General features: G+C 39.0%; 1 protein-coding gene across 1 annotated transcript; it reads right to left on the reverse strand.

Annotated features, from left to right (window-relative positions):
- Nucleotides 1-3,578: 3,578 nt before the first annotated feature.
- On the reverse strand, nt 3,579-7,827 carry LOC143484246 (microfibril-associated glycoprotein 4-like). The gene is made up of 6 exons (XM_076982876.1): nt 7,784-7,827; nt 6,905-6,932; nt 6,586-6,819; nt 5,903-5,999; nt 4,712-4,879; nt 3,579-4,199 (listed from the first exon to the last, which is right to left on the reverse strand). The coding sequence occupies exons 2-6, from the start codon at nt 6,905-6,907 to the stop codon at nt 3,925-3,927; spliced, it is 777 nt and encodes a 258-aa protein (XP_076838991.1). The 5' UTR covers nt 6,908-6,932; nt 7,784-7,827; the 3' UTR covers nt 3,579-3,924.
- Between the last annotated feature and the right edge of the window lie 1,867 nt (nt 7,828-9,694).

Consider the following 9,694-nt stretch of genomic DNA (forward strand, 5'->3'; position numbering starts at 1 on the left):
CTGTATATATTCTAAAGCACAACAAACTCAAATGATAAAACTGAAAAACACATCAAAATTAAAGAACACTTTCAGATACCTGCAAGTTATTCACGTGTGTCAGATAATTAAGGAAATTAGCACCAGACTAACTAACTGGCAGGCCAACTTTCCAGTTTTCACTGACTTTGCAAAAGACAAATGCAAGAGGAATAATGCAGATAATCTCCATGGGTCCAACACTGCAGCTGGAATTGCTCGCCAGTCCAGCACTGAACAGGGTATCGTATACAGTGTCTCAATGTTTAAGAGCCATGGTGAGAGAGTCTCCCAGTGTCTCGACGTATACCCTTGTGAAAAACGGGGGAAATAGGCAAGCAAAACTCGTTATAAATCAACGCAACAAAATAAGGAAACTCAACCGTAGAAAAAGCAGGGGAGAACAAACGACACAGACAACGCGGAAAAATCCACGCGTGAATGAAATCTCGAAGGTAGTAACAACACGGGAGAATAAATGAAACTAAGAAACTCAACAGACGCGGAAAACACAACGCGCAACAAGGAAGAAATAAACGTAAACCAAAAACGAACCAAAACACGCCACAGGAAGTAACTGGCTAGCAGGCAGACGCCGCAACTAACTCAAAAAACTCCCAAACGAAACCCAAACCAGACAAGAGAAATAACAGCGAAGGAAAACTTGAGAGAGACCAGGAAGCGGTGCAGGAGTGAAGTACTCAAACAAACAGGGTAAGAAAGGGAAGGAGAGACTGGTGACAAGACACCATACGAACATTACTCGAGGCAGTGAGAAAACGGCTGACAAAAGCGCAGCATGAGAGTTTAATGATTCAGTAGCGAGATACTAAAGAGGAAGACAGCTGTAGATGATCAATGCTGATTGCGGAGCTCTGCCTAGATCTGGTTGGTGGGCTCCCCCAGCAGGAGGCACTACCCTGGGTCCAGCCCCGACACTACACTCACCTGAACCACCCTGGGTCCAACCCTGACACCAGACTCACCTGAACCACCTTGGGTCCAGCCCTGACACCAGACTCACCTGAACCACCCTGGGTCCAGCCCTGACACCAGACTCACCTGAACCACCCTGGGTCCAGCCCTGACACTACACTCACCTTTGCTGCACTGTAAAAAACAATTATTGACTCCAGTTCGAATTGCTCATTAAATAAAAAAGATTTTACTTAAAATTGGAGTTTGTAAACTTAATTTAAATTATAAATGCAGCCAAATATGTTTTGTGTCTATTATATTACGAATTTTGTAGAAACGTTGCACAAAAAAGTAATATTAACGTTCGCTAGAATGAAACATGTTTAAATATTTTATGTAAGTCTCGGACATCACGTGAAGATCTGGCACACACTTAAGGATTGCACATGTAGGGGGTGTGTCCGATGAAGCCCCGCTTCGGAGCTTGTGTCATATTGAGCAAAATCACGTGATCAGCAACAAACGAGGCCTCGCATTACATCGGCCACGTCATTGCTTCATTTTGCGTATCGTTTTTCTAAATAAAAGTGCTATGAACCCTGTTGCTTCGTGGGTTGTAGTAGGTGGTTAAATTTAAAATCTGCAACGTTCTAAATTCTTTTTGTTTGATCAGGATGTACATCAGATTCACACATCAAAAACAGACTAAAAACCATTGGAAGAGGCAAACCTTATTTGTAATATTAAAAATATTTTACATTTGGTAGATGCCCTTATCCAGAGCGACTTACATTTTATCTCATTTTTATATAAGTGAGCAATTGAGGGTTAGGTGGCACCTCAGTCATGGCCTCAGGTCTGGGGATTGAACCCACGACCCTCCGGTTACAAGACCAGTTCCCTAACCACTAGGCCATGACTGCCAAACCAGATCTAGAACCCCCAAGAAGCAAATATTTTAAACACATTCTGTGGTTTTTTTTTTTTTATCAGTTTCTAACTCAAAATATTCAGTCTGCCTAAACAATCACTCAATTCCCAATATAGTAAAGTACAACATATCTTCATTGTCAAATACATTCATGACATACAAGAAAACCCAACACAACCACTAATGGTCAAGGATTAGATTGGCTACAAATCATGACAATTAAGTATGATTTAATTGATTCTCCTGTTACTAAACATGAGTTTGATGGAAACTTTTTGAAAGTATGATCCAACTGAATGACGAGGCTGTTACAGTTTCACCAGCAGATGTCACTAGTGAGTGATGAATGAAGCCTCGAGTAATGAACCTTTTTGCAAAGCAAAGGGTTGGAAAGCTTCTTTGCTTCATTTGCCCATCACTAGTAAATACCTATATTTGCTTGTTCACGACATCTTATATAAACGCGTAATCCTCTCCTTTGCTGAGAATGACAAACAAGAAACTGCAAAAGCGACAAGCTGACGCCTTCGAAGTGATTGATGGCTGTTCTAGCCAATAGCTCAGTCGAAGCTGAAAAGATTAACACCTCACTTGCCGTGATTCGTGATTGCTTGTCTTTGTGAATGACATGTGCAACACAACAAGTCATATTGGTTGTAAACATGCTAAGCTAAACAAAGCTAAACTAAGATAAGCTCTCCAGAGCACACGTGATTGACTCTGTTTGGCGAAACTGAATCAGTAGTAGATTATTTTGTTAGTGAATATTTTGATTGCATACACTTTTGGACTTCATAGAAAAAAAAGTTTTAGTTTAGCTGGAGTATGTCGAGTTGTTTGGGTAGAACGATAAACAAAGTTGGCTAAGAATGGCTAAGAGCTACGAAGGACGCAGTTGCGTTTGTGAGTATATAAGAGACTGCATACTATGCAGGGCTCTCAAGTTTTGGATTCATGTCAGAGTGTGAGAGTTGTTGATGGGGGGGTGGCAAACGTTAAGCGTTGAGCGGGGGGGGGGGGGGTGGCGAATGTGAGTTGTTGAGCGGGGGGGGGCGAACGTAAGTTGTTGAGCGGGGTGGGGGTTTGTATATCGCGATCGATCGCCAGTGGAGGGCGACATAGATATGGATCGGAGGTAAATAAACTAGATTTTTTTTCTCGCCATGTGAAATCAGAAGTGTGGCGTGTGAGCGTGTGAAGACGGTCAAATGCGTGTGTCACACGCTCAATGCGTGAGACTTGAGAGCCCTGATACTAAGTATTACAATATAAGCAGTATTAGAACATTTAAGTACTGTAGTATTTTCCTCACCATTGTTTTAGCCTCTTGGCATGGTTAACTTAGCTAGCCTCTTGGAAGCTATATCATATTTTGGCCAATTAATAATAGAAGCTATAGGTAATTAACTTTCTGTAAGATGTCCAACACTATTATTTTGTTTTAGTAAAAAAAAATGTTGCATGCCCTTATAATGTAGCATAGTATACCACTATAGTGGCCAACGTCTTGGATAAGGATGTGGCACGTTTGAATAAAGGCGTGGCACTTTGGAGAGGCCTTGGGCACCTCGTGAACCTTGTGAACAATACTGTGGCACTCTTCAGTACTTCCATGTATATGCTCAATATTGTTTATTTTGTCAGACAACACTCTGTTGAATCAGAAAAAGCAGAGCATGACAGATTTTACATCACCAGTGTACATTTACACACTTTAAATCCCCAAAATCAAAACTGATTTTTTGGATATTTTCCTCTGTATTACAGGCTCTCAAATAGAACCGAAAATTGTGGAAATATAAACCTTGAGGTGAATCAATATGTTGGCCCAACTGTCTACTTCAGTTTCAGCCTTGAATGATCATTTTGCTATATGTATACCTTGAGATAACTAGTGTTAAATGTGTATTTGTACAAATTGTTTAAAAATTTGCACAAAATGGCCACTGCACAAACTGCACAAACCCTTAAAATTGTCAGTATGCTGAAACATCAGATTAACCTATGTTAATATATTAATTAAGTTTCCCTGCAAGTTTCAGTTTGAGTATTAAACGTTAGACTGTAATATCTGCTAGTGACACTCGTCGAATCTTCATCTGTATGCTCTTCAAGGAGTAGTAGAAACCTTTCCAGGAACTCCACATAATCCCATTATATGTGTTTGATCCTGGCATTTTATTCCAGTAGTAGAGGCCATTGGGATTGGAAATGCCCTCATACCACCAGCAGTAGTACCAAAATCCTCCAAACATCTGATCAGCACAGCTACCATAGGGATTTTGGTCGTAGGTTGCAAATGGTTTCCCCATCAGGTAGGACAAAGAATCTCCTGGAGAATACATCATATATACTTTTTAGTGCATGACTTTAACAATATTTTAGTTTATTTTTCCAGCAGCACAAGACTTTCAGAAAGGAATATTGTGGAATAATTTGCGGGGAAGTACAGTACATAAGGCATCCAGAGAAACAGGACAATTTGTACAGCAGGATAATTTTCCAAAACATGAAATCTGCACACCTTTTCCTTTGACTCGGTAATTTGGTAAATCTGTGTTGTAACGCTAATGTTTGTGCACATATGTCACTGATAAAAAATACCCAAAGGTACAACAAACTACTGAGATGTTACATTTACGGTATTTGCCAGACGCCCTTATCCAGAGCGACTTACATTTTTATCTCATTTTTTTATACAAGTGAGCAATTGAGGGTTAAGGGCCTTTCTCAGGGGCACCTCAGTCATGGCCTCAGGTCTGGGAATCGAACCCACGACCCTCCAGTCACAAGACCAGTTCCCTAACCACCAGGCCATGGCTGACTGTTTGGTGTTTCCCTCACCTGCTCCTCCATCGATGTAGCCACTAACATGCAGCTGGTAGCTGTTGACCTCAGAGTCAATGAAGAATGCAGAGTACTGAGCATAGGAGTGGCCTCCTTCAAAATCCATCATGTCCACCCTCAACTCATACCTCTCCAGATTTGTAATCAGGTAGATGTTGTCCAGTCCTGCCATATGGGCCAAATAAGCAAACAAAAAATTACGAACAACAAGATAATTTGGACTGGCGCATTTTCATGTGATACTGTTGTCTCTACTATACTGATTTTTTCTGTAAAACTGTTTTTCTTCTTTTTTCGTAACCCATTATAATTTATCGGAACTTTGTGCAATATTCTTTAAACTGCGAAGTCATTTTTTTCTAACTCTTTTTTTTGTATGCTCTCTAAGCTGCTGTAACACCACAATTTCCCCATGTGGGATAATAAAAGGCTATCTTATCTTAAAACAGGACAGGGGATTATTTCATTGTTGAATTATTTAATTGTTTCAGGTTTGCTGTAGCAGTAGAAAAATACAATGTTTAGATTTTTATCCTTTCAAATCTGTTGGAGACCAGAGCCTCGTTCCTGCTCTCCCGCCCATTTGTTGTGTTTTTTGTGCTGCTGCTGCTTGTCGCACTGCTGAGGGGACGTGGTGGATCCGTCACGCTACAGACGCTAAGTGCATGTTTGAGAACACATCTCCGCATCTTTCCTCAGCCTGGCACGTCACACGTACATTGTCTTTATTAAAACTACATTCTGCCCTGAGACTGCCGTGATTGCTTCTATTATTTTTGCACTTTCATCGCCCATCACACATTACAGCATGTTCATTGTAGGTCTCTGGAGTCCTGTGTTCCCATGACAACAGGAAACCAAATAAAAAATCACTTTAAATGAAAAAGATCATTTTGAGAACAAAAAAAAATACAGTAATAATTTAATCATTTAATACTGCAAGCTTTTTTAATTATCTTTTTTATTTTATTTAGCTTTTTTTTTTTTGCTTTTTTTGTTGTTTGTTATTATTGATGGCTGACACTTTGTTTTGCATCAGTAGCAGTTCAAGATGACATTTTTCAGTCTTCAGAAGTTGTTAACAGAATTGACACTCTAGATGACCCAACAGTGAAACGTTTTTCTTTCTGAATTTTACCACACAATCCCAGAGTACTTTACCACATAATCCCAGAGTATTTTTCTCACCAAGCCAGAATTCTCCACTTGCATTCCCAAAGCCTTTCTGGTATTCTGCCCATGGCCTGTAGAAATTCACACTGCCATCAAACCTCTGCTGAATCACCTGAGGTGGAATTGAGCACATCAAACACAGAATAAGAAATAATTTAGTGAAGCCTCACCAAACTTGTTATCTCTCTAGTATATATGATAGTAAAATAGCATCTAATAATACCATCACAGTGAAACAGAACGTGCTCAGTCACCCTGCACTGTTTAATGTTTGGTCATTCAGTTAGCCCCTCCCGCACCTGTTACTCACGTATTTCTTTTATGTAGCCATGTGCGTGTTCTAGTCCCTCCTCGTTATCGTATTATGGTGTTGAGTGTTTAGTCTGGTCTATATTAACTCAGTGTTTTGTTATGTCATTTCCTCGTACATCCTCTCTTGTTTTCGCATCTTGAAAATATCTATGGTTTGTTCTTTGCGTTCATTATGTCTTTATGTGGATTTTGTTCATTTTGTGGACTCCTATGGATTTGACCCATGCCTGTTTATATAACCCTGATTTTGTAATACCCTTTAATAAATCTCGCTACTCTCAGCGTTTGTGTCTGCCTTATCGCTCCCTGGTGCCCCCGGCATTACATAATGTTTAGTCATTCAGTGTTTAATGTTCAATCATTCAGTTTTGAATGATTCCACTCACAGTCCACTTGGTGTTGCTGGAATCGACCCCTCTGCATGACATATCACAGTACACCTGCATTGGATTATCAAGTCCTGCTGGGTAGATGGTGTACATTCCACTGCTGATGGTGCAGTTTCCTTTGTTTGAGCAACTAAATGCATTGAAAATGTCATTGCAATCCAGTGGCAGGGCTATTTCACTGACAGGAGCAGACTGCACCACCAGGGGGAGCACTAGACACAGCAGCAGCCACTGAGAAGATCAAAGAGATTTAGAAAAAGAGGTTTTCTGACAACATATAATCTTGACTTAAATGAGAGAAATTATACAAACTCACCATATCTGTAATGACTGTCTTCTGTAAACTAAGGAAGATACCAATCATATTAATTTTCTAATAATTAATTATATATTAATATAATAAATTACTCTCCAAAAATGAAATTATATTCTTTCTGAAATTGTTAAATTCTAGTAAGACAATTATTAAGCTTATAGTAGCAGCAACAATAATCAATAATCTTGATTTGTGGGAAATACAAGAAACCCACCAGGTCTGTAACAAAATGAGGAAGATATGCAACTATTATAAATATAGAACTATATTATAATAAAATCGCTTTATAATAAAGACTGCTTGCTTATTGAATTATATGTAAACTCTTCTAAGACAATTAAACATAAAAGTTCAATATTTTCTCTTCAAACAATATTTCTTTTCTCCCTGTTAAATCGACCTGGTGATAATATTTCAGTTTTCTATTAACTCCTGGTAATAATATTTCTATTAATTCTGTATTAATTCTGTCTGGTAGTAATATATTTATATATATTTTCTGAGGAAACTGCAGATGAACAAATTCTAGTAAAATGTTGTGTCTTTTGCATTATTTTTTCAAATCACTCAAACATTTTGAAAGTAAGTTTAAAATGTATTTGATTTAATACATCTGTTGTCATCATCAGCACTTGATCAATTATTATCCAGAAGATCAATTGTCATGTTTATAGACTTATAGATGCTCTGAGGTGTCTGACCCTCCTAATTAAGACTTGGACACCCCAGAAAGGTAAAAAAAAAAGTTTTGGGGGGGTTGAAACACACATTTTCTTCTTACCTGTAGTAGTAAATATTACAGTATATTTCCCTGCGAAATTCACACTGGCTAGATGTTATTTAATTAATAAGTTTTGCACTGGTGTAATAGACACTCACCTGTGCTGTCTAGTCCACAGTTTCTTGTACTATACGGATGTTCTCTCATTCAGCGGTGAGAATAACAGTGATTCAATGTTTTATATGTGGTATTTTGGCCTGAAATTTAAATAGGCTTTCATGTCAAAGACTCACTGCTCAGGTTGAAACAGCATTTTTTACATTCCAGCTTCACTAATTATGCACTCACACGCACATGTCTATCTTCACAACCTCAGAGCAAAATGTCCACCACTATATTCAGTTCAATGTTTGGATGTAGTTGATAAACATTTGAATAACACATCCACTTCAGATGTTGGTGGTATAAGAAGATCTAAAGAGGTTCTAAGTTGGCTAAATTAAGATAAATAGTTATTGTTTATTACGGTTTGATAAACATATTTTGAAAAGCTAATCAAAACATCATTGTCCTTGGCAATGAGATTGTAATGTGTGTGAATGTACGGCAACACCTACACTATTTGCCAAAAGTATTCGCTCACCTTCCTTGACTCACATATGAGCTTAAATGACATCCCATTCCTAATCCATAGGGATAAAATTAGTGTTCCATTCACTGGAACTAAGGGGCCAAGACCAGTTCCTGAAAAACAACTCCACACCATAATCCCCCCTCCATCAAACTTTACACTTGGCAAAATGCACTCAGACAAGTACCGTTCTCCTGGAAACCACCACACCCAAACTTGACCATGAGATTGCCAGATGGAGAAATGTGATTCGTATCTCCAGAGAACGCACCTCCACTGCTCTAGAGTCCAGTGGCGGTGTGCTTTACACCACTGCATCTGACACTTTGCATTGCACTTGGTGATGTATGGCTTGCTCAACCATGGAAACCCATACCATCAAGCTCTATGTGCACTGTTCTTGAGCTAATATGAAGTCCACATGAAGATTGGATGTCTGTAGTGATTGCACTCTGCAGAAAGTTGTTGACCTCTTGCTCTTCAGCATCTGCTGGCCAAGTTGCTGTCGTTCCCAAACACTTACAATTTCTTATAATACAGCTGACAGTTGACTGTGGAATATTTAGGAGCGAGGAAATTTCATGACTGGATTTGTTGCACAGGTGCCATCCTATCACAGTTCCACACTGAAATTCCCTGAGCTCCTGAGCGCGACCCATTCTTTCATAAATGTATGTAAGAACAGTCTGCATGCCTAGGTGCTTCATTTTATAGACCTCTGCCCATAGAAGTGATTGGAACACCTGATTCTGATAATTTGGATGGGTGAGCAAATACTTCTTGCAATATAGTGTATCTGAGATGTCCATCACCATATAAGAACTTCATCATTCAACAAGATAATGAACTAGTGCCTCCTTCTGACCCAGCTATGGAGATCTACTGGGCCAAAAGTGATAGAATAGAATGTACTATTGTGTGCTGTGTACTGATTTAATGTACACAAGGACAGAAGATATTTATGTGTTGAAGAGAAAGCAAGAAACAGAGACAAAATCAATCAGTCAAATATGAGACAGCAGAAATACAATACAAAACAATACCAAAGAAGCACAGACCTGGAATAATCATGAGCAGAATCACCACAAGTAGAATCACCATGAACAGAATCATGAGCTGCCCTTTACCCTTTGTACAGTGGTTCTTTTTATGTTTTATGTAATTTCTTCTATATGTCATTGTTGTCTGTCATGTTTTCTCACACATCAGCTGTCAGTCATCTCTCAACAGGAGTCATCTCTGTTATCAGGCCCTGAGGTGTACAGTATGAGTGATTTCCCACACATCCAGACTGCTGGAGCTGGTCCAAGTATTTCTGGAATGATGTGCAGAAACTCATGCATAGCTGGTTTAATTAGATGCCAGTCAGTCACTGGGTCATTTATCACTGTGGACGTTTCAGTGATTTATTAAGAAAATAAAATGACTTCCAGTATTA

Source organism: Brachyhypopomus gauderio, chromosome 20, assembly GCF_052324685.1.
Source record: "Brachyhypopomus gauderio isolate BG-103 chromosome 20, BGAUD_0.2, whole genome shotgun sequence".
Lineage (NCBI taxonomy): Eukaryota > Metazoa > Chordata > Actinopteri > Gymnotiformes > Hypopomidae > Brachyhypopomus > Brachyhypopomus gauderio.

Bases quoted from the DNA above. Each gene is read 5' to 3' on its own strand.
- LOC143484246 (XM_076982876.1), bottom strand. The intron at 6,000-6,585 runs GTGAGTGGAATC...ATTCCACCTCAG, and splicing joins CCAGCAACACCAAGTGGACT to GTGATTCAGCAGAGGTTTGA. The intron at 4,200-4,711 runs GTGAGGGAAACA...TGTATTCTCCAG, and splicing joins CTACATCGATGGAGGAGCAG to GAGATTCTTTGTCCTACCTG.